At 56.6% G+C, this 23,984-nt stretch overlaps 1 protein-coding gene across 3 annotated transcripts in view; it reads left to right on the top strand.

The window, feature by feature from the left end:
- The first annotated feature begins 18,956 nt into the window (after positions 1–18,956).
- DNMT3A (DNA methyltransferase 3 alpha) overlaps positions 18,957–23,984 on the top strand; it is an 80,581-nt gene continuing 75,553 nt past the window's right edge. For all 3 annotated transcript variants that reach the window (XM_063123681.1, XM_063123682.1, XM_063123680.1), the window contains exon 1: positions 18,957–19,162. In XM_063123681.1, coding sequence (XP_062979751.1) covers positions 19,088–19,162 — 75 coding nt within the window. In that variant the 5' untranslated portion in view covers positions 18,957–19,087. The remainder of the gene's footprint in view (positions 19,163–23,984) is intronic.

Here is a 23,984-nt window from a genome sequence, read left to right as displayed (position 1 = left end):
TGCATGCGGGTTCAGAGGTGAGGGGAAGACTGTGAACATTGGGAGATGGAGGTTCTACTCACTTGGAAAGGATTGTTCCAGGGATGCAACTCTGCGCTTGTACCCTGGGACACTTTGTCTGTTGGGCTCAGAGGGATCGGACAGGTTCCTGTGTGGTAAGGAGAAGGCATGTACCACCCCTGGCGTATCGGGGGGGGGGGGATGCGTGTGTGAAGGACACCAGTGGCTGGAGCCCCTGAGCGGGAGGGGGATCCTGAGCTCTGAGCGCTGCTCGTGGGCTTCACCGGGGGGCTGCGGCCTGGTCGCCGTGTGAGCGGAGTGCCGGACTAGATGGACTAGCCAGATTCCGGCTGGACATCAGGAAAAACTTCCTGACTGTTAGAGCAGTGCGACAATGGAATCAGCTACCTAGGGAGGTTGTGGGCTCTCCCACACTAGAGGCATTCAAGAGGCAGCTGGACAACCCTCTGTCAGGGATGCTTTAGGGTGGATTCCTGCATTGAGCAGGGGGTTGGACTCGATGGCCTTGTAGGCCCCTTCCAACTCTGCTATTCTATGATTCTATGATTCTATGATTCTATGACCTTTGCTCTGACCCAGGCTCTTCTGATGTTCTCATGGTCAAAGAGGCTCTCCAGGCTGATCCTTGCTGCTGTTTTTATCTGGTTGAGCTTTTATATTGTATTTTATAGTATGGTTTTATACTGTTGTTTTATACTTTGAATGGTTTTAATTTTTGTGAACCGCCCAGAGAGCTCTGGCTATTGGGCGGTATAGAAATGTAATCAATCAATCAATCAATCAATAATCCCCAGATCCACTCCTGGGACGCATCACACTGCTTGGCCTGGTCCCGCCAGGGCATTGCTTCCAGAAGCAGCGCTGGGCTCAGCAGTATTTCCTCTCTCTCCTAATTCCACGTGCGCCTTGACAGATTTGAGAGAAAGGGAAAAGCCCCTTTTAAACGGCTTTATTCAAGTATCCATACACTCCCCCGGCAAGCAAGAGAGCCTCTGAACATGTGCTGAGAGACACGGCCAGAGGACCCGCGAGGAGGGGGGCAGTCTGACCGGATCCAGGCCAGGGCACCCGCGAGGAGGGGGCAGCCTGGCCGGATCCAGGCCAGGGGACTCGCGAGGAGGGGGCAGCCTGGCCGGATCCAGGCCAGGGGACCCGCGAGGAGGGGGCAGCCTGGCCGGATCCAGGCCAGGGCACCCGCGAGGAGGGGGCAGCCTGGCCGGATCCAGGCCAGGGGACCCGCGAGGAGGGGGCAGCCTGGCCGGATCCAGGCCAGGGGACTCGCGAGGAGGGGGCAGCCTGGCCGGATCCAGGCCAGGGGATCCGTGAGGAGGGGGCAGTCTGTCCAGGGGACCCGCGAGGAGGGGTGCCGGCAGGTTCGGGCCCAGCACCACCGGCAAGGGAAACGATGGGGGAATCCTCGGGCCGGGCGTGCGCGTTCTTCGCGGCGGGCGCTAGGACCCGTCCGCCCGTCCGTCGGGCCCGCCTGCTGCGGCGGGCGCTCTCGGGCTCCCCCTGCCGGGCTGCGCGGGTCCCGCGGGCCGAGCGCGCCCGAGCCGATCCGAGGCGGTCCGATCCGAGAGGCTTCGTCGCTGCAGTGGAGGCGGCGGGCGAGGCCTCCTCCCCGGGCAGGGCAAGGCGAGAGGCAGCGCGGAAGGCGCCGGAGCAGCGGCAGCCACAAGAGCAGCAGCAGCGGCAAAGCGCAGCAGCAGCAGCAGCGGCGGCGGCAGCAGGAGGGGAGGGAGCAGCCGCTGCAGCAACAGCGCCGCCGCCGCCGCCGCCGGGCGCAAGGTAAGCGACCCCCCCGCCCCCCCCCCACGCTCGGGGCGCAGCTGACACTTTGCATGGCGGGGGGGCATCGATGCCAGGCCCGCCGGATCCCCCCCCACCGCCGCCCTGAGGATGGGGCGCTGCGTTGACGTGCGGGGCTGCCAGAGCCCACCCCCACCCCACCCCACCCCCCGCCGCAGCCGCGCGCCTTCCCGGGGCTGCCGAAAATGCAGCAGCCTCCGCTCCAAACCGCCCCCCCCTCTCCCAGCTCCGGGCGCTTGTTGCATTTCCTCGCCTGGCACAGACGCTGCCTGGACTGGGGGGGGGGGGGCAGCAGCAGCAGCAGCAGCGCCTTCTCCTCACCCCCCACCCCGGGAGCCAAGTTCAAGGCAGCTTCCTGCTCTTGGCGCAGAGAGCTGCCTCCCCCCACCCCCCCGCCAATATTATCTCCCCCCCCCACGATTTCGGTGAACTTGAACTTCACATATCGTTGGTGGCGGTGGGGGTGGGGTGGGTGGTAAGGAAGGCAGCTTGGCATGGGGGGAGAGTGCGGCGGCGGTGTCCCCCCTCTTCCCCCCCCGCGCGTCCGTCCGTCCGTCTGTGCGCGCGCGCCGTGCAGGATCTCTGGGGGTGCGCGCGCGCGTGCGGAGGGGGGTTTCCCCCTTTTTTAAAAATAAAAATAAATAAATAAATAAATAAATGCAAATGAATCCCCGTGTTCGCAGACGTGCCTGCCTCCCCCCCGCCCCCCCGCATCGGGGTGCCCTGCGTTCGCGGAGATGCGCGGGTGGCTCCTGCAGGCACAAAAGGGGCGCGCGCAGAGAGTGGGGCGGGGGCGGCCGCGGGGGGTTTCCGACGCCCCCCCTCCTCCCCCGCTTGAAATTCTCCTGCAAAGCGGAATGCTTTTGCGCTACGAGGCGGCGGGGGGGGGGGGAGAAGAAGCAGGGCGAGCAGCAAAAATGGCAGCCTGGCATGACGCGGGGGGGGCATGTGTGAGGCCCCCCCTCGTCCATTCCCCTGCAGAGGAGGGGGTCGCAGGGTCGTGGAAGGGCTTTAGGGGGACAGAAAAAGCAAAGGGTGGGGGGATTTGGGGCGCGGGGTGGGGTCCTCCAAGGCAGACTGCAGGGCACGACGGGGGCGCGCACCACCCTCCCCACCCCCTTCCGCGCGCACACCTGTAGCAGGGCTACGGGGAGAGGCGGGTGCAAATTTCCATCCCCTTCTGTACTCCCCCCCCGCCGCCGCCTTTCCCCCCTCCCCCCGGTGTTGCAAGGGGGGAGGCAGTGGAAATGCTGCACTGAGAGCTTGTTTTCCAGGGCACCTCGCAGCCCCCCCCGCTTTTGCCGAGGGGAGGGGGGCCGGCTGGCCAGTGCAGGAGGCCTCGGTGCGTGGTCGCGGAGCGGGGGGGGGCTGGCTGGCGCCCTCCGGTGCTTGGGGGGGGCGGCCAGGCGGGCGCAGCTGTGTGTCCTTGAAGGCTTTGCAGAGCCACTGGTGAAGGGCAAACGGGGGGGGGGGGCTGCCGGTCTCCCTTTCCCCCAGTAAGACTCATCTGTGGGTTGGGCCCTATGGATTTGCGCCCTCCCCAATGGAGCGCCCCTCCCGCAGTTTTCCCGTGTCTTCCACCCCCCCTCCACCCCAGCCCATTGCGTGCCTCTCAGCCTGGACTGGCACAGTGCCAACCTCCTGGCTCCGCCTCCTCCCTCCGCTGCCCTCTGCTCCTCCCCTTCACTTGTGTGTGTGGGGGGGCTGGAGCGCTCTTGCCTGCCCTGCGTCAGGCGGACCCTGACCCAAGACCGAGGCAGGGCATGTGGGGGGTGGGGGTGGCGAACGCCCTCTTCCCTCCGTGCAGGCAGGGCCTGGCGGGGAAGCAGGCTCCCCTTCGAGCTGTCACATGGGGGGACGCACGCATGTGCCCGGGAGACCCTCTGAGCTGGGGTGGGGGGAGCCCCCGCTGCTGCTTCCGTGACTTCCAGGGAGCACAGCCCCCCTCCCTCCCCCCTCATTGTGAAAACCTAGTGCTGGGAAGGGGTGCTTTTCTTGCCTCCCCCCCCGCCTCTTTTCCTGGGGTGCAGCACCTTGGACGGAAGCCTGGGTGCCCCACAGCCCCGGGTGGTGCTCCTTCCACCCATCTGTCACCTGCTGCAGCCGGGTCTGGGGGTGGTGGTGGTGGCGGCCTGGGCCCTGTCCCGCCAGGAGCGGCGGAAGGTGTCCGGCTGTCCTCCCGGTCAAGCATCCTGCATCACCTGAGCTGCCTCCTCTCCTTGATGCTGGCCGAACTCCTGGGTTTGCCACTGGCTGTCCTGGTTGGAGGCTGCGGGGGACGCGGGGGAGCTGGCAGGAGCCGGGCGGGCCGTGTGGCGGGGCAGCTGCTGTGCCGGGGCATCTCTACCTCACCCCCCTCCGCACCCCCCCTCCTGGCTTTGGAGCGAGGGAGGGGTTCCTCTCTAGAAACCTCAAAGCCAATTCTTCAGGCCCAGCGGCTTTGAAAGGTCCTGACAATCAGGGGGGAAGGGGCTGACCTTTGTGAGCTGGGGATTTGGGGGGGGGCTGCTCAATAACCCCTCGCATGCTGGGTCAGCTGGAAACAGCTTGGCAGGAGCCCTTTCTCCTTCCAATTAGATGTCTAAAAACATTTGAGGGGATAATGGATGGGGCTTGTCTAGAGTAACTCTGGCGGGGAGTGGGGGGGGAGAAGGGGGGCTTTTCAACAACACCCCCCCCCGCCCTTTGGGAGAGCAGGATTAGATTCCGGGTGAGGCTGTGCCGGCGGCTGCTGCCTCTTGCCTAGGATAATCTCTATATTTTGCAGGCCTTAGATGGAGCCAAACTTGATTGTCATGAGAAGTGGGGTTGGGGTTGGGGGTGGGGGAAGAGACAGACAAAAGGAATGTTTGCATTTAGAAATTTGGCAGGGTCCCATATTTTGGTTCTGCCTTGCAAGCTTCCTTTGGAGGGCGGGGAGCCTCCCCCCCTCCGTTCCCCCAGGGCTCACACTGATTATTGATAGTCGTTGGAAGCCCCAGGGGAGGGCAGGGCAGGGCAGGGCAGAGCAGGGCAGGCATTCCCAAAGTCCAGCTCTGACAGCCCTCCTGCTCCTCCGTCACTGAGCAGGAGTTCCCTCCCTTCCTCCCCCTCCCTCCAGTCAGGTGCTGTCCAAGAATGGGGTGGGGACAGGCGGAGGGGGGGCAGGGCCTCTGGAAGCCTTTCTGCGGCTTTCCCCAGCCCCAGACCGGTTGTGACCCCAGCAGAGCCCTCCTGACCTCTGCACCTGTGAAGGAGCCGGCCCCAGCCGGCCTGTCATTCCTCTGGTCCGGCGTAGGCCTGGCGTCTTGCGGAGAGGTTCCCTCCCGGCGGGATCCCCGGCTGAGGTTGCGTGGGGAAATTGGGGTTGCCTGGCACGCCCCAGGAGGTCACCGCGGCGCACCGCGGCTCTGAGGGGCTGCCAGAAGGACGTCAGTGGAGAAGAGCCCTCCTGGCGCCTCCTGGCGTGTGCCTTCTTCGTATGGGGCCTGGCAGGCTGGTATGGGGTGTGCAAAGGAAGGGCCGTTGCGTGAGCGGAGGCCCAGGTGGACCCGTGCGTGCGTTGCCCCCACGAGGGATGTTTGCAATTAGCGCGCTGGTGGCAGCGATGGTTTGCAACTTCCAGGGCGCGTCGGTCACGGAGGGGGCTCCCGTGCCTTTGGGATAGCGGGCGGTTTTACTTCCATGCCAAATAAATGCGTCCAGGAAAGGGAGGAAGTCGCTGCTCTCTCCAGCAAAGGGGGGGGGGCTGTTGTTGTTTTGGCCAATCTAAGCTGCCGTCCGCAGCAATCCCAGTCTGATGATTGGTTCCGGCTCTTGACCGCTTGGTTCTAAGGCTTCATGCGCTCTCAGGTTGGCTGAATGGGGCGAGGGGATGCGCCGGCCGAAACCTGGGATTGTACCAGTGTTGCGGCAACTTGGCAACCGGAGAGGTTGACTTCTGGGCGCCGTTTCCGGTTTGGTTCCTCAGACCTCATTCAAATGGTTTATCTCAACATGGCTGACATTGTTCTGCAAGTTTAACGACCCAAATCGTGAGAGAATAGAAACCGTTTGTTGTTTATCCAGTGTGTTCCCTAAAATGGAGGCGGGAATGTTGTCTCTTGCGGGAAGGCAGAGCTGACCACAGTCGGATTAGAGATCTTCAGTTTAACGAAGTAGCTGATTTGACTGTGGCAATTCATCAGCTCAGGCTTCCAGTCCTGGGTGCTGGTCAGCTGCTCTGATGCCCGCACGGAGCTCTTGTGTGTTGAGCAGGGGCTTCCTGCGTGGAGCTCCCCCGACAGAATGGCTTGTCTAGAGATGGTAGCGTGCGCCCCAGAGTGCTCGGCTGCAGCGCTAGTAGGCACATTGGCTTCAGAGGTGGTGTGACCCGCATTGTGGTTTTGAGTGCTGGGTTTTCCTTTTTGGAAACGGCTGTGGGGGAACTCCCTTTTCCTGTATGTGGTGAGAACGGGAGTGACGGGACAGGGTCAGAGAAGCCTCTTCCTACGGGGTGCCGTGGAGAGGATGCCAGTCAGGCCTTCGGACGCCCCCGGAGGCTTTGCTTCAGGCCTGGGGCCAGCCTTCTGGAGTACTTGGGAGCAGGAGTGTCCGGTGGCAACTGGGCCTTGAGCGTGAGCTTTGCTGGCAGCTGTGAGGGTGTGGGGAGGGGGAGGGGCTGCAGCACTGGCATCGTTCTCCACGCGTGGCCTGCAGGCCAGGGCCTTGAGCGTCAGAGGCCCAGAGCCGCTTGTCCCATGGCTGCATTTGGCCCCTTCCTCGGCCAGCCCCCGGTGCCCGACCTGCAGGTGCGTTGCCAACCCCAGCCGGCCCGGGGGCTGCCGGAGCCACGGAAGCGTTGGTTGTGCCGCCGTGGTTGCGAGCGGCTTTTCCTGCCCGTCCCCGACGTGACCCGCTTGCCAGGGCTTGCCTCCCCTCCAGCTCAGGGATCCGCGCCCGTTTGGAGGCTTGGCTGGGTGTTTCACCGCAGGCGTTCATTAGCAGTGACGTCTTGCGGGACGGAGCCAACGTTTTATTGCTCGTGGCTATGAATTTATTACAGTCCTTTATCAGGAGCGAAAGCAGGAGGATCCTGTCCACCCGTCCCTGGCAGTGCTGGCACAAGCGGTGCTGACTCCTCTCCCCCGCCCCCTCGCGCTTTGGCAAAGCTGACATGCACCTGTGGTGGCAGTGGGCTTTGGAATAGCCTTCAAATATTGAGTTTGTTCTGACTCTATACTGTTTAGCTTCACCCTACCCGGTGCCTGTTTACACTTCCCTGTGCCTGTTTGCATTCTCTTTCCCCCCTTATTGTTTACTACAACTTTATTAGATTGTAAGCCTACGCGGCAGGGTCCTGCTATTTATTGTGTTATCTGTACAGCACCATGTACATTGATGGTGCTATATAAATAAATAATAATAATAATACTGGATCCCCCTTCCGGGGCACCAGTGGGTTGGCCCGGGAGGGGTCGAATCAGGAGCTCTGCTGACTGCGCTTCCTTGGTGCTGAGTCCGCACCAGCCCGAGGCCTGCAGGAGGGGGCAGGCAGGGGTGACTCAGGGCGCGAGGGCTTCCACTCCAGAGCTGGGGCTACGGCCTGGGCTTCCACGCCGACGCCGTCCTGGGGGTGTTCTGCGTGTCCGGCCTCTCGGTGGGGGAGGGGCCCCCTCTGAATCTGAGCTGGCGGGGGCAAAGAGGGTGCCGCTGCAGGCGTCCTTAGAGGTCCACGGAAAGTGCGGCCCACTTCCTAGCTGCCCAGAAGTTTTCCCGGCGTGTGTACAGCACGTGGCGCGCCAGCCATCACCTTTAAATGTTTAGCCATAGCTCTTAGGGCTTAGGCCAGCCTGCTTCAAGCTGGCGACCTCCAGATGTGTTGGACTACAATTCCCAGCATCCTAAGTGGTTGTGTTGGATGGTGGGGGTGGCAGCGGGCGTCGAGACGATGCTTGTTCCTTGGATGAAAGCAGGAGGCCCCGGCCCCACTCCGCTCCTTCTCTAGCCCCACTTCTCAGGGGCATGAGTGCAGATGCACCGCACCAAGACAGGCTTCCTCTCCCCGCTGCCCATCCTCGGCCTCTGGGAGTGGGCGGGCCTCTCCTTTTCATCCAGGAGTCTCCCTCCCTCCCTCCCTCCCTCCCTCCCTCCCTCGATGCCTTCTCTTTTGACTCCAGACCAGTAAGCCAGGTACGTGAGTGGGCACCTCTTTGGCCGAGTTGGGAGCCGGTCTCCTGGGTGGATGATACAACCTGTTCTGATCCCCAATAAAGCCTGGCTGGGAGTTGTAGACCAACAGACACAACTGGAGGGCACCAGGTTGGGGAAGGCTGCCTGCCACCGGCAACCATCACATCTTGTGGCAGTGAATTCCACAGGCCAGTGGTTCTGCTGCGTGGCAGGGGGCACACTGGCTTCACTGGGGACCGGCTGCCTCATGTGCTGCATCCCGTGGCTGGCATCGGAGCTGCCCGTAGGCCTTGCCCTCCGCCTTGCCTTGGCTTGCCTTCTTGCTCAGCTGTTTCTGAGTGAAGCGGAAGTAGCCCAGCTCCTCCCTGGGCCTTGCCTGGGTGACATTGCTCACCCTAGCTAGCGTTCCTCGCAGATTTCCTCCTGGTTGCCCGGCCATCGAGAGGAAGTCCTTTCCTGTGCACCTCGCAATTAATCCATCACTCGAATGGCAGCCTTCAATGGCTTCCCTGGAGGGCAAAGGGTTACAGTGCCCACCCCCCACCCCCAAACACAGGAGGGCTCCAAAGGGACTACAACAGGAGCCTTATATTGGGGTGGTTGGGGGGGCGGCCCTTTTTCCCTCCTGGAAGCTCTCACTGCTCTGCTCCATAGCCGTAAACGGGCCCGGCTTGAGGCTGGCTGTCCGGCCCAACCTGGCTTGGCTTTATAGTGGAATGTGCGAAGGTTCCTGGTTACTGGGAAAGAAAAAGGGGGCCCTACAAACACCCCCCCACACACACCACATAGGTGAGGGGGAATTTTTCATATGCCCATGGCGTCCAGGCCCAGGGTTCCAATTCCTCACCACCACCTCTCCAGGATACTTTAAGCTGTTAGGTTCTTGAGGAGGCCCCCTGCCCCCCCTCCATTTCCCACCCCCTCATCCTTAGGAGCACCAGAAGCTGCCTTTGACTGAGTCAGACCCTGGGTCCACCTAGCCCCATACTGTTCACACAGACTGGCAGCAACAGCTCTCCAGCCCTACCTGGGATGCCGGCAGGAATGGAACCGGGCTCTACCACTCAGCTACAGCCCCCAGCCATGCCTGGAGGGCTGTGGGGGGGGTGCTGTTCTAGAGCCCACGGGGGCTGTTTCACCGGGCGCTTTTTGGTCACGCAAACTTGGTTTGGGAACGAGTCAGAAACGGTGATAGAACAAGGGCGTTTTCTTACTCTGTTTGTTCTAACAGAAAAATCAAATTCTACCCTTCCCCAACCTGCCGCCCCCAGAGGCTGTTGGACTACAACTCCCACTAGCTCTAACCATTCTCTGTGCTGGTTGGGGTGATGGGAGTTGCAGTCCAAAACATCAGGAGGGCACCAGGTTGGGAAACCAAAATTGAAAGCTAGGATGTTCTGGGCGCACTCGGCCAGGCTCTTCACAAGCACCTGGACCTGGGAGCAAAGGAAGCGGAACGGTCCCCCCTCCTCTAGTCCCTGAAGCATCGTTGGGGTTCTTGAGCGTGTGCGACCCCCACGCCCTGCTCGTGCACCTGTGGAATCGGCCCCTGCTCTTTGAGGTGGGTGGGGGCACCCAGAGAGGGGTCTTTTTGGATGGTGCTGCCCTCCCCCGGTGCCAGCGCTCTCATCTTTTCAGTGCCAGGCAAAGGGATTTTTCCCCCTCAGTGGCTGTTTAAGATGTTGTTGGTTTTAGCTGCTGCTAAGATGTTGGTGATCATTCTGGTTTATATTTTGATTGTTGTTTGATGCAAAGAGCCCTGGGGGCCTGGCTGAAGGAGACAGAGAGATAGAGAGGTTTCTAAAACAAAGAAGTACGTTTGGTCATTGGTAGGATGGGAGAGGATCGGAAAGTTTGACACTTGGAATTAGGGCTGCGCATGGACCTCCCCCCCCCCCGATCCTCTTCGTGGCCCAATCCACAACTTCCGGATCGGGCCGATCCGCCCCGCCACGGTCTGCCTGTGGCCCGGTCTGCTTCGTTACGGAACTCCGGATCTGAATCGGAGCTTTGTTCCCTCCACCCACCCATAGACTTACCTAGGTGCGCCACTGTTGCCACACAAACTGCGGCAGCAGCAGCAGGGCCAGGTAAGCCCCCCCTCACGCACACCACTTGCCTGGTCCGTCGCAGCCCGTTGACGGCTTCACTTCAGCCCGCAGCTCAACCCGGAAGTGTAGGCCCTGCTTGGGGCCACGGGCTGAAGTGATGCCAGCGACGGGCCGCGACGGACCAGGTAAGACCTTCCTCCCCCCTGCCCCCTTACCTGGCTCTGCCACCGTCGCTGCACGGGCAGCGGCAGCGGTGGCAGGGCCAGGTAACCCCCCCCCCCCCGCGCACACCACTTACCTGGTCTGTTGTGGCCCATCGCAGCTTCACTTCAGCCCGTGGCTCAACCCAGAAGGGTAGGCCCCACTTGGGGCCTACCCTTCTGGGTTGAGCTGCGAGCTCAAGTGAAGCCGGCGATCTCAAGTGAAGCTGGCGATGGGCCACGACGGACCAGGTAAGACCCTCCCTCCCCCCTGCCCCCTTACCTGGCTCTGCCGCCGTCAGAGCTCCACATCGAAGCGAAGGATCCGCCTTCATCTCGATCCGCTCTGCGACGCTCTGCTGTCGTCCCCCCCCCCCGATCCTCCGCCTTAAGAGGAGGCGAAGCACCCCAATCTGCTTCTGCTTCTCCGACCCGAAGGGAAGCGGAGCATAGCCCTACTTGGAATATGCTTCGGTCTCCGTACCAAAGTCCTGCTTAGCAGCAAGGCTGTGCCGGAAGGCTGCTTCTCTTTTGGTGATTCTCGTGCACGTAGAGGTGTAAACTTTTTCAGAAATTTTGAAGCCATGAACTTTCCCCCCTGTTTTTTGTTTTGTAAAATTGAAAATTTTGGAAAAATTGAAAAATAAACAATACTTTTTAAGCACTCTTTATAGCGAGATCTAAAATCATTTTGTTGCTTTAAGAAAACCTTCCCCAGCCGGGTGCCCTCCAGATATTTTGGACCTCCGCTCCCATCAGCCTCAGACACCAAGGCCAAGGGTCAGGAGTGCTGGGCACTGTAGTCCAGAACATCCAGAGGACTCTAGGTTGGGAACGTAAAACAGCCCTTTATGTTCCTAAAGTTATTTTATGTGTAACTTGGCTACATTAAGCGACTGCTAGATTAGGACTTCATTAAATGACAGCATCAGGAACACAGGACACGATAGAACAAGACCATCAGGAAGGCAGAATGGTGGCTTGACTCACATGTTGGGAAACTGAGCATAAATGTCTGTCAGTAAAATATACTTTAGATCAATAATTTTAATAAGGAGTGAAAGAACCAACTATGCTGGGAATCTTACAGAGAGATTAAAAAACCCTCCCCCCCCCCCACATGGCTTCTTTATTTCCAGATATTTAACATATTTAACTCTCTTCCAGAACATTTGCAAACTACAAGTTCAATCGTAGTTTTTAAAACTCAGCTAAAAACTTTTCTTTTTTCTAAAGCTTTTAGAACTTGTTTTTGACCTTACTTTTATACTGTTGGTTTTACTCTCCCCTGTGCCTCTTTGGTGCATTCTCTTCCCCTTCTTATTGTTTTATTGTGATTTTATTAGAATGTAAGCCTATGCGGCAGGGTTTTGCTATTTTATTGTTCTACTCTGTACAGCACCATGTACACGGATGGTGCTATATAAATAAATAATAATAATAATAATCTCTAGTATTTCTATAAAAGTGGTTTTAGTACAACAGTTTTAGAAAACATTTTGGGAGGAATAAAGCCCGGGTAACAATCTATAAATACCTTGTCTTAAATTCGAAAAGAAAATGTTTCATAATCCAAAGCTGTTCAGTTTTTCAAATTTTTCCGGGGGTGGACGGACAAAAACAGCCCTTGGGGAAGGAACCTGTTTCCCCCCCCCTTTTTTCCCCCCTGGGCCTTCTCATGTCTAGTTGCATGTAGCCTGCCAGAATACCATTTCACATGTGAGTTTTCTGTACGTGGCGATGGGTGAGCACAACTGACTTAAAATCGAGTCGGTCCTGGGGCCCTTTGACATCTCAGTGGGCTGCGTCACCTGGCTGGAGAGGTGGCAAGTTGGCACGAGGTTCATGGCAAAGAAATGGATTAGTGAACCGCCATTTTTGTGAACCGCCCAGAGAGCTTCGGCTATTGGGCGGTATAAAAATGTAATAAATAATAATAATAATAATAATAATAATAATAATAATAATAATAATAATAGACCCATTTGGGGAGTGCAGCTGTCTTCTTACTCAATGGAACCTTCAGGGTCAGGGGCAGTCTACCTTAGAATCCCAGGCCCTGGGGGCAAACATCATGGGCCATCCCTCCCTCATAGAGTCATAGAATCATAGAATAGCAGAGTTGGAAGGGGCCTACAAGGCCATCTAGTCCTACTTCCTGCTCAATGCAGGAATCCACCTCCCTTTTGTGTTTGCTTTGCTCGGCCAGGACTGTTTCTGTGCTATTTAATGCCGCCTTTTTTGGCACGGATGACACTTCACTGGTCCGTTTTGCCGCATCAAGAGGCTGTGGCGTGGTTATAGCGTCTCTCCAGCAAGTGCTCTGAATCCGATTACGGACCTCTCAGCGCCCTGCCAGGGCTTCTGTGTTTTTATGCTCGGTGGTGTGATAAATGTTGACGTGCAGGAGGCCGTCATGGCTGCACACATAGCACCCCGGAGCACCGGACGTAGCGTCATTCCCAACTTTTGGGATCGGCACGACTGCAACCCCATTGATCTCAGTGGTGCTTCTCTTCCGGCTGTAGAGGCTCCAGTTGTAAATCCACAGTGAAAAGCTCTTCTTCAGCCAGCTGAACTTCAGTCTTTCGCTTCGGGGAAGTTCGGGTGGGGGGAGGGGGGTCACGTGCCGGAGGGGGTGGAACTGAGGACAGAAGGGGCGGAGCCAGGCATTCCAAATGCTACCAGCACCTTGCAGCTTGAAGCGCTCCCTGCCAGTAACTCAGCCTTAGGGGAGGGATCCCAAACTTTCAGGATAAGGAAAGGACTCTACAAACACCGGGGAAAATACCAAACAGCCAGCAGTCAGGGCCAGGGGGCGAAACCAAGGGAAGTGGGCTTGGCTTGCTGGTGATTCCCAGAGGGCTGGATTGGGCCCCTGGGCCGGAAGTCCTGCACGCCTGATTTAAAAATTACCATTCAAAGTAGGAGCCCATCTAAGACAATAGCAAACAGGTGCCCTTTGGGAGGTCCGGGGTGGGGGTGGGGCTGTGCTGTTGTGGGTCCTGGCTGCTGGCCTTGGTTTAGGGCCCCTCTGCATTAGTGGGGCTGTGTGGGTGCGCATGGACTTTTAAGGCACCTGCCACACGTCTCCCTGCCACATGGCTGTTCAGCATTCGTAGAATAGTAAAGTTGGAAGGGGCCAATAAGGCCATCAAGTCCAACCCCCTGCTCAGTGCAAGAATCCACCCTAAAGCATCCCTGACAGGTGGCGCTCCAGCTGCCTCTTGAAGGCCTCGAGTGTGGGAGAGCCCACAACCTCCCTAGGTCATGGGTTCCATTGTTGTACTGCTCTAACAGTCGGGAAGTTTTTCCTGTTGTCCAGCCGGAATCGGGCTTCCTGTCACTTGAGCCCATTATTCCTGCACTCTGGGAGGACTGAGAAGAGATCCTGGCCCTCCCCTGTGTGACAACCTTTTAAGTATTTGAAGAGTGCTCTCATGGCTCCCCTCAGTTTTCTCTTCTCCGGGCTAAACAGGCCCAGTTCTTTCAGTCTCTCCCCACAGGGCTTTGTTTCCAGACCCCTGATCATCCTCGTTGCCCACTTCTGAGCTCCTCCAGCTTGTCTGCATCCTTCTTCAAGTGTGATGCCCAGAACTGGATGCAATACTCAGGATGAGGCCTAACCAGTGCCAAATAGACGGGAACTAGTTACTTATGTGATTTGGAAGCCATCCTTCTATTAGTGCAGTCCAAAATAGCATTTGCCTTTCTTGCAGCCATATCGCACTGTTGGCTCCTATTCAGCTTGTGATCTACAACAATTCCAAGATCCTTCTCGCTTGTCGTATTGCTGAGCCAAGTATCCCCCATCTTGTAACTGTGCATTTGGTTTCTTTTTTCTAGGTGTAAGACCTGGCATTAATCCCTATTAATTTTAATTCTGTTGTTTTCAGCCCAGCACTCCAGCCTATCAAGATCACTTTGACGGTATTAGCTATCCCACCCAATTTTGTGTCATCTGCAGATCTGATAAGCATTCCCAGAACCTTCTCGTTCAACATAAAAATGTTGAAGAGCACTGGGCCCAGGACTGAGCCCTGCGGTACCCCACTCATTGCCTCTCCCTGTTTGAAAAGTTATCGTTGATAAGTACTCTTTGAGTCCGATTCTGTAGCCAACTGTGGATCTACTTAATAGTTGTTCCATCTAGCCCACTTTTAGCTAGTTTGTTCATTGGAATATCACGGGGCACTTTGTCAAAAGCTTTGCTGAAGTCAAGAGATATGACATCCACAACATTCCCACTGTCCACAAGGGAGGTTATCCGAATAAAAAATGAGATCAGATTAGTCTGGCAGGGTGCTTACAGATTGGCTTAGTTCTAATTTACTGCCAAAATTTTCCCAGGGATGGATGTCAGACTGACTGCTCTGTAGTTCCCAGGTTCCTCCCTTTTGAAGATAGGGACAACGTTAGCCCTCCTCCAGTCGTCTGGCACCTCACCCGTCTTCCATGATTTCTCAAAGATAATAGACAATGGTTATGAGAGTTCTGCCAGCTGCTTTATTACTCTAGGATGCAGTTTATCGGGCCCTGGAGATTTGAACTCGTTCAAAGAATTTAGGTGTTCCTTCACTATTTGTTTATCGATCTCAAGCTGCAATCCTGCCCTTTTATATTTATTTATTTATTCATTACATTTATATACCGCTCCATAGCCAAAGCTCTCTTTTCAGCTTGTACTTCACTTTTGCCGGGTGTGTGTGTGTCATAGACTCGCTTTTGGGAGAAGACCGAGGCAAAGTAGGAATTGAGCACTTCAGCCTTTTCTTTGTCATCTGTTATCATTTTGCCATCCTCGTTAAGCAGTTGAACCACCATTTCTTTCCTCTGTCTTTTACTACTCACGTATCTGAAGAAGGCCTTTTTATTGCTTTTAGCATCCCTCGCTAATCCCAGCTCATTCTCAGCTTTAGCCTTCCTGACGCCATTTCGGCACTTCTGTGCCACCTGTCTGTACCCTTCTTTTGTAGCCCGGCCTTCCTTCCGCTTCCTGTATGTATCCTTTTTTAAGAACATAAGAAGTGTCCTGCAGGATCCGACCGAAGGTCCATGTAGTTCCGCACTCTGTTCAAACAGTGGCCCACCAGCTGTTGACCAGGGACCAACAAAGCAGGACACGGTGCAACAGCACCCTCCCACCCATGTTCCCCAGCAACTGGTGCACACAGGCTTCCTGCCTCTGATACTGGAGGTAGCATTTAGCCATCAAGACTAGTAGCCATGGATAACCTTCTCCAGGAATTTATCCAACCCCCTTTTAAAGCCATCCACATCTTGTGGTAGTGAGTTCCAAAATTTAACTATTTGCTGTGTGAAGAAGTCCTTCCTGAATCCCCATTTTTTGTTTTCAGGTCATCTCTAAGCTTTTTATTTATTTATGTATTTATTATATTTTTATACTGCCCAATAGCCGAAGCTCTCTGGGCGGTTCACAAAAATTAAAACCATAATAAAACAACCAACAGGTTAAAAGCACAAATTTTTGTGGAGCCACATTGGTTTCTTCTGTTGTCTTCTATCTTTCTTCCTTGCTGGAATTGTTCCCAATTGTGCCTTTAAAATTTCCTTTTTTTGAACCTCCCACTCATCTTGGACTCCTTTTCTAATTAGGGTTACACTGGCCACGGGACCTTACTTATCATAGTTCTGAGTTTATTAAACCAGCTTTCCTAAAATCCTGAGTACGCGTACGGCTACACTCAGCTTTTGCGTCCTTTATAATCGAGAATTCAAGTATGACGTGGTCACTTTCCCCCAGAGTTCCCTCAACTGCCACTTTATCCACTAAGTCATCCCTATTGGTCAATGTCAAGTCAAGGATTGCCGATCCTCTAGTTCCTTCCTCCACTTTCTGTAGGAGAAAGTTATCACCCACACATGTCAGGGATTTCTTGGAAGGGCCACTTTTGGCAGTATTGGTCTCCCAACAGATACTGGGTTCAGAAGCCTCCTGCAGCCGCTGGCAACCGCTTGGAGGCCGGGTCACAGGGCCACCTTGCTCTCCGCCGGCCAGTGGGTTTCTGGGGTGCCTGTCTGGCCAGTCCCGGCTGCCAGAATCTCTCCCCTGAGCGCCACCTCCAGCCGACCGGGGTGATTGGCAGGCCCAAGGCAGCTCTGCCTTTGCGTGGGAGGGAATCGTGCCGCTAAAGGGCTCCTTTTTCTCTGCCCCACCCCCGGCTCTGTCATGCTGATCTGCTCGAGGGAGGGGCAGCCCTAGCCCCTCCTCTCCCTTGACTTCATAATTGGGCACTGGGAGTGGGCAGAAGGTTCTGGCTAGGCAGTGGCCCTGGGTGGGGGTCTGGGCCTTCTGGGGAGGCACAGCACTGCAGAGAGGCAGCAACAGGGAGGGGAGGCTGCCGGGAAGGAAGGGGGGAGTCTGAGGACTTACGGGGGTGGGTGGGTTCCACAGCGAGCCCCTTTGGGAGGAGGGGCCACCCAGCAGCTCCCGTCTCCACTAGCGGTGGCTGGCAAAGGCCGTTCCCCCGGCAGCTGCTTCTGGGGGAGGGCGTCCTGTGGGGAGGGGTCTTCCTGTCCCCCTTGTCCTCTCCGCAGGGGCGATCCCAGGCCCAGCTATTTTTAGTGCCTTTTTTGGAAGGGAATCAAAAGGCAGCTGTGGCACTGTCCTGGGAGGGAGCTGGGGGAGAGAAGCGGTTGACCACCACCCCTCCAGGGTTGATGGATGGATGGGCTGACGTCTCTCTAGAGAGGCTCGTCGTTTGAGACCGCTGCTTTCAGAGCCACGATCGGTGGCGGCCGGAGAGAGGGTCTTTTTGGTGGCTGCGCCCTGGCTGTGGAACTGCCTCCCAGGGGAGCCCACGTCCGCTCCCCCTCCACTGGCGGGCAAAGACCATAGAATCATAGAATAGCAGCGCTGGAAGGGGCCTACAAGGCCATCGAGTCCAACCCCCTCCTCAGTGCAGGAATCCACCCTAAAGCATCCCTGACAGGTGGTTGTCCAGCTGCCTCTTGAAGGCCTCTAGGGTGGGAGAGCCCACCACCTCCCTAGGTCACTGGTTCCGTTGTCGTACTGCTCTAACAGGAAGGCCTTCAGCCTGCAAGTGGGCCTGCTGGCCGGGGCCTGTTCTGATTCTCTCATGGTTGTGTTTAATTCTACTGCTTTAGTGCTTTAATCGATTCTAAAAAATAGTTTTTGTTGATTTTTACAAACGAAACATTAGTGAACAATAAAACAGCTCACCAATACATCGACTACAGCCTGCCGTCAATCTCCTGGATGGCCTTACAGAGATGGCCTCGTTCATTCATCCTGCCCCCTTTGTATCCTGTTATCCTAACAAATCTTTCTTTTTAACTAGTTGTCGTTGTCCCTGTAAGCTGCCCCAAGGGCCGTTTGTCGGTAGAACGATGGGTGGAAAATCAAGACAGACAGACAGACAAGCCGAGGGGCCCAGCTCCGGAGCGTCGTGCAGCTTCCTCTGCTCCAAGGCGCCACCAGAAGTGGGGCCTTCAGCCGGCAGTATTGTCAGGGAGGCTACTGGCCGCACAGCAGGCCGCTGGCCTGGCGGGTGGCCGGAACTGCCCTGTCGGACGCTCCGCCGTGTCAGCCACATGCTGGGGCTCAGTGTGGGGCAGGCAGAGATCAGCCCCCCCCCCCGGCTGGGCCTTGAGTTTTCCAAGGGGTTGGATGTTGGGGGACACAGGAGCCGTCCCACCTCCCAGCTGTGTTCCACAAAGGTGTTTGTGCCCCGCTCTCGGGCTGCCAGGGGCTGCCAGTGTGACTGGCCAGGGCAGTTTGGAGCCGGCGCCGGCGCCCTGATGCATTCTCAGCAACCCCTCTGGTGTATTGCACCGTGCGCTCTGGGCTCTGTGCATGCGCGTTTTCCGGACGCTGTGCTCCTTGGCGTGTTTCCCTGCACAGCTGTTGGGAACGTGGCGGCAGCAATGGGTGGGGGTGGGGATGCTGGGTAGGACCGTGGGGAAGACTTCGCTAATGAGGAAGGTCAGGAGGGGAGCCCTGGGTTGGGGGGCTCCTGCGGGCGCCAGGGTGGGCTGTTGTCCTTCTCTCCCGTTGACCAGGGTCCGGTCACTGTCGGCCTCGGGCAGGGCGGAGCGTAATCAGCCTACCCTGACCTGGGGCCCTTTGGATATGCTGGACCGCAATTCCCATCAGCTGTGCTAGCTGGGAATGATGGGAGTTGCAGTTCCGACACAGCTGGAGACAAGGTTAGGAAGGCAGGCACGGATCGTGGCCATTTGGGGGGCTTGTCTTCTGAGCCCTTTCCGTGGCTGCAGCCAAGGCGTGTGTGGCGGTGGAGCGCACGGGCACCCTGTTGTCCGGCCCGTCCTCGCCCCCTCCTGGTGCCGGTAGCAGTGGCCTTCCTTAAAGCAGTGGCTGCAGCAGCCCCCCTTGCCCTCCCCTGCGAGCGCACCTGATGCCCCAGGCCTGGCTCCAGAGGGCCCTTGCTGCATTGCCTCAAGAGGAGCTGGGCTCCCTCACCCACCCTGGTGCCCGAGGCAGCTGCCTCTAGGGAGGGGGATCCTGGCCCACAGGAGGGGGAGGCCTCTTGTCTGGGCGGGGAGGGGGAGGGGAGGGGGGCACCTTCTGCCGCTGCTGGGCCGCGGGCCGGGAGAGGCCTGGAGGTGGCCCCCAGGAGCGTGCCGCCTGCCAGCCTCGCCCTCCTCCATCCTTCTCTCCTCCCATTGCAGGTGGCCGGGGGGGGGGGAAGACCACGACGACAACATCGGTGGCAGAGGGGCCCCCGGGTCGCCAGAGCAGGCAGCTCCTCCGCTTCCGTCCACGCGTGTTTGGAGTGAAGGGCGGCCCCCGGTGCAGACGCGGCTCCGGAAGCTGAGCCGTGCCGCAGCTGCCCCTCCCCTGCTGTGGCCACGATGCCGTCCAACGGGCCCGTCGATGCCGGCAGCCCTGCTGCAGACCGAGAGGCCGCCGACGCTGCTCCTCACAAGGTAAGGGGCCCCAGGGCTGAGTTGCCTCCTTGGCTCCGTCCAGAGGAGGGGGCCCTGTGGGGGGGGGGGGCTGGGGCTGGCTCAGCTGGGCCCGGCAGGCATCGCCCAGGTGACGGGGAGCACTGCCCATCGGCTCCTCCCTGCTGAATCCCTGGTGTCCGTCTTGATTGGGTTTTGGGGTGGGGGGAGAAGCCTCTGCTGTAATTGATTTCCATACCCCCCAACAGGTTCGTAGGGCAGGGGAGGGTCTCCGAGGCAGGGCCAGCCAGGGGAGCGAGAGCAAGCGGATGTGTGGCCCAGACCTGGCGGGGCCACGGGGGATGCTTTGGGGCCAAGCCAGGCGTGTGGCGAAAAGGCCTCCAAGAAAGTGCCCGGGGGGGTGTGTTGTTGCAGGAGAGACCCACGGCCCTGTTGCGCTCACGGGGTGGGGTGGGGATTGGTGCCGGTTCTGCCACCGTTCCGGCATCCTGAGGTGGTGGAGGCTTGGGGGGCGGCGGTCAGTGGCTTGCAGGAGTGAGACCCCTGGCCTGAGAGTTCCTGCAGGCCCCAGGGGCAGGCTGTGGTGGCATCCGGGCTTGGCTGGATGCAGGAGCTGGAGTTCTAGGGCCAGGAGCACCAGCACTTGCAGGAATGCTGGGGAAGGAGGCTGGGGGGGTGGGGGTGGGGGTGGGCTTCTTGCAGTAGAGGCAGAGTGGCAGCAACAGGATGGGGGCGAAACCTTGATGGGGGCATCTGCGCTGTGGCTGCCCACGTCGTGGCCTTGCAGGGCTTCTCTGTGGGCGGAGGCCCAGAAGCTTTGGGCGCTCCACGTCCCCCTGGGAAAGGTGCAGGAGGAATCCAGGACGCGGCTGAAACCGGGGGAATGTGTCCGGTTGGTTGCCTTGCCAGAAGGGGGAGCTGTGTCCGGGTGGCGCTCTCGCTCTCTTGCACTGGCCGCGGACGGGGCTGGCTCCTGCAAAGCGTTGGCTGTCAGCCCTGCCCGAGCCTCTGCGTGGAACGTCAGGTTGCCCCAGTCCAGATGGAGCCCTGCCAGGCAGGGCTGGAATTGAGAGCCAGGGACACCCCCCCCCCCGTCACCAGGGCTCTCTTGAAGGAAGGGTGCAAAGGGGGGCACCTGGGGGACACGGGGGAGGTGCTTTCCAAAGAGAGCAGATCTGGAGGGGGGGTCAGAGCAGTCTAGGGGTGCTCAAGAGGCACAGTGGCTGGGCGCAGGGTGCCCGTGAGAACTTTGGCTGGGTGAGAAGCCGCTGGGGCAGAGCAGGGGGGGCAGGGGTTGAAGGGCGTGCTCCACGCAGCCGCTCCCTCGCACCCGGGCTCGCCCCGTCCCCTGGAGAAGGGAGGCTGTCTCCGCTGGCTGCTGCAGCCCAAAGATGGGCCAATGGTGTGGGGCTGCCCAGTGCTCTCAAGAGGGCATCGTAGTGCAAGTGGGGATTTCCAGCTGGAGGCCCTGGACAGGGCTCTGCCTTCTAGGGGCTGTGAAGCCCCAGGCCGATGCGCTTGGGTGTGGGGAGCCGCCCTGGGTCCACCCCCTGCGCTGTCCGCTGGTGGCTCCCACTGGCGGCCATCGCCGTGACGGAGCAGGCCAGGAAGCCCAGTGGCTGCTGAGGCCCAGCTTCAAGCAGGCTCCCAAGCGCAGGCACCTGGGTAGGTGGGCTATTTCGGGAGCAGGACGGGGAAGCAGTGGGCCGCTCAGTTTTTCAGACCTTAATCGGCTGCTGTCTAGATTGCTGTAATGCGCTCTACGTGGGGCTGCCCTTCGAAAGCGCTCGGAAACGATGCAGCTGGTGTGGTGGCCAGGCGTTTGCTGCCCACGTTTCACCAGTCCTGGATCCGTTCCACGGGCTTCCAGTTTGTTTCCATGCACAGTTCGAGTGCTGGTTTTGAGCGACGAAGCCCTGGACTGCTTGGGCCGGGATATCCGAAGGGCCGTCTCCTTCCCTTGGCCTGCCCCTAATTTGCAGTCGTTGCAGCACCGCAGGTGTGGAAACCCCTCCCAAGATCAGCCCTTTCCTTATTTTGCTGTAGACGGGCAGTAAAAACGATGGTTCCGCCAGGCTTTTAACGCTGTGTAGAGTTATAGATCACTGTTCAGTTTTCACGCTCCTCTTGGTGTTACTGTATCATGCAGGATTCGCTCCTTTGTTTCTTGGTTTTATGCGGTTGTTACTGTACATTTCCCCGGGCGGCTGGGAGGGGTGTGATTTAGAAATCAGTTAAATAAATAACCGGCTAGCCAAAATCCTCGCTGCCAAATTCTGCGCTAGCTGAAGCCTCCAAAAGGCCTCCAAGGAGGCTGCTGTCCGCCACAAGCCCCGGACCAGCTTTCCTGTCCCTCATCTAAGGCTCATTTCCCAGGTGATACTTTAAACCGGGTTTAGTATTTCCACTGCCTCGGCCTGCATTATGCATGTCCAAATGTTAGTGTTTTGTTACGCTGTGGCCCTGGCTGTTTCGTTGGCGTGTGAGTGCGAGGGCTACCCAAGGGCGGCCAACTTCTCATGGTCAAGGGGAGAGCGGCCACCAGACCATCCCAGTGGAACAGCCCTCTTGCTCTGGGATCCAGGTCGTGTTTACAGCCTTCTGCATGAGAAGACACCTTAAGTACGTTTTAAAACGCTTTATGGGCATGGTCTGCGTCCTTTTTGAAGTGTGGTGCTCAGAACTGGCCGCAATAAGATGAGGCCTAACCAGGGCCGAATAGAGGAGAACCAGGACCTCGCGCCGTTTGGAAGCTGTACTTCTATTAATGCTCTCTTGGCCTCATTTCCCAGCCTGGAAAATGGAGATGTTACCTGCCTGGCAAGGTTGTCTTGTGGGAGAATGTTTTTATTTTAATATTCTCAAAATAATAATAATAATAATAATAATAATAATAATAATAATAATAATAATTTCTTACCCACCTCTCCCTTTGGATTGAGGCGGGGAACAACATTAGATACAAATGCTATAAAATACATAAAACTGATTAAAACATATAAAACTAATACAATATTAAAATAACAGTCAAACATCTTAAAATTCAGCTGGGTAGGCCTGCCAGAAGAGATCAGTCTTTATAGTCTTCTTGAATTCGGAAAGGCTATTAAGTTGACGAATCTCTCCCGGCAGGCCATTCCATAGTCTGGGAGCGGCAGAAGAAAAGGTCCTCTGGGTAACGGTTGTCAGCCTAGTTTTGGCTGGCTGAAGGAAGTTCTTCCCAAGGGACCTGAGTGTGCGGGGCGGATTGTACGGGAGAAGGCGATCCCGCAGGTGACCTGGACCCAAACCATGTAGGGCTTTAAAGGTAATAACCAACACTTTATACTTTATATTTTTATTCCCCCTTATCAATAACGTTTTTTCCAAGGTGAAACAGTTCAGTCCAGTTTGATTCTCAATAGCCGATCAGGAGGTGCAGGGAATGTTTATCAAATTTGCAGAAGACACAAAATTGGGTGGGAGAGCTAATACTCAATGGCCTTATAGGCCCCTTCCAACTCTACTATTCTATGATTCTAATACCCTGGAAGACAGAAACAAACTTCAAAGGGATCTTGATAGGCTGGAGTGCTGGGCTGGAAACAACAGAATGAAACTTAATAGGGAGAAATGCCAAGTTCTACATTTAGGAAATAGAAACCAAAGGCACAGTTACAAGATGGGGGATACTTGGCTCAGCAATACTACAAACGAGAAGGATCTTGGAATTGTTGTAGATCGCAAACTGAATATGAGCCAACAGTGTGATATGGCTGCAAGAAAGGCCAATGCTATTTTGGGCTGCATTAATAGAAGTATAGCTTCCAAATCATGTGAGGTTCTGGTTCCTCTCTATTCGGCCCTGGTTAGGCCTCATTTAGAGTATTGCGTCCAGTTCTGGGCTCCACAATTCAAGAAGGACGCAGACAAGCTGGAGCGTGTTCCGAGGAGGGCAACCAGGATGATCACGGGTCTGGAAACAAAGCCCCATGAAGGGAGACTGAAAGAACTGGTCATGTTTAGCCTGGAGATGAGAAGATTGAGGGGAGACATGATTAGGGTGACCATATTTTGGAAGCCAAAAAGGAGGACAACATGGTCGCCCCCAAAGGGGCGTGTCCAGCACCAAGAGGGCGTGCCCACCCGAACATAGCCTTGGTCACATGTCTGATTTTACAGCACACATTTAAGACAAATCTGTTCTACATAACATCTTAATGTTAAAATCACTGAAATAAAGAACAAGTGAGAGATTCACTGTATCTGAAATTAACTTCACTCACTCCTACTTTTGTAGGTTTTGCTGTACTTTGAAGCTTTTGCTATACTCTGTGTGTTACATTCTCCCCTTCCCTCAACTATCTTTTCTGACTGTATCTTCACTCATTGCAAGCTGCTGTTGTTGTTAACAGGGTTTGCTACTGGCCGGCCGGATGGCTGGCTTAGTTTCAATTTTTTTAAAAAAGCTTGTGTATAATTGTCACAAGTTTCTCTACTCTAACGTTAAGGTGGGTGTTGCGGCAGTTTACCTAAAGACTGGAGATCCCCTTAATGCCAAGGGCTGAAACTGCTCAATATGCAACACCCCAAAGAGGAGGTTTGACAACCTGAGTTTGAAGGATATGGCTCCAGCAGTTTTAAAACACAATAATTTTAAAACTTTGAACTTTTTTTTAAAAAAAAAACTTTAAAAACAATGTATGAACAGATCTGATTCAAACCTGGCATGGCTAAATCTCTCCTTAAGAGCTATCATGGTGCCAACTTTCAGCCCTTTATCTTTTAAAAATGTCATTTAAAAAAAATAATTTTGAAAACTCAAACTTTTTTAAAAAAATCTAAAACTCAATGGATAGACAGA

This window comes from Elgaria multicarinata, chromosome 4, assembly GCF_023053635.1.
Source record: "Elgaria multicarinata webbii isolate HBS135686 ecotype San Diego chromosome 4, rElgMul1.1.pri, whole genome shotgun sequence".
Lineage (NCBI taxonomy): Eukaryota > Metazoa > Chordata > Lepidosauria > Squamata > Anguidae > Elgaria > Elgaria multicarinata.
The sequence above is the reverse complement of the archived record's forward strand: the minus strand, read 5'-3'. Positions and strand labels throughout refer to the sequence as shown.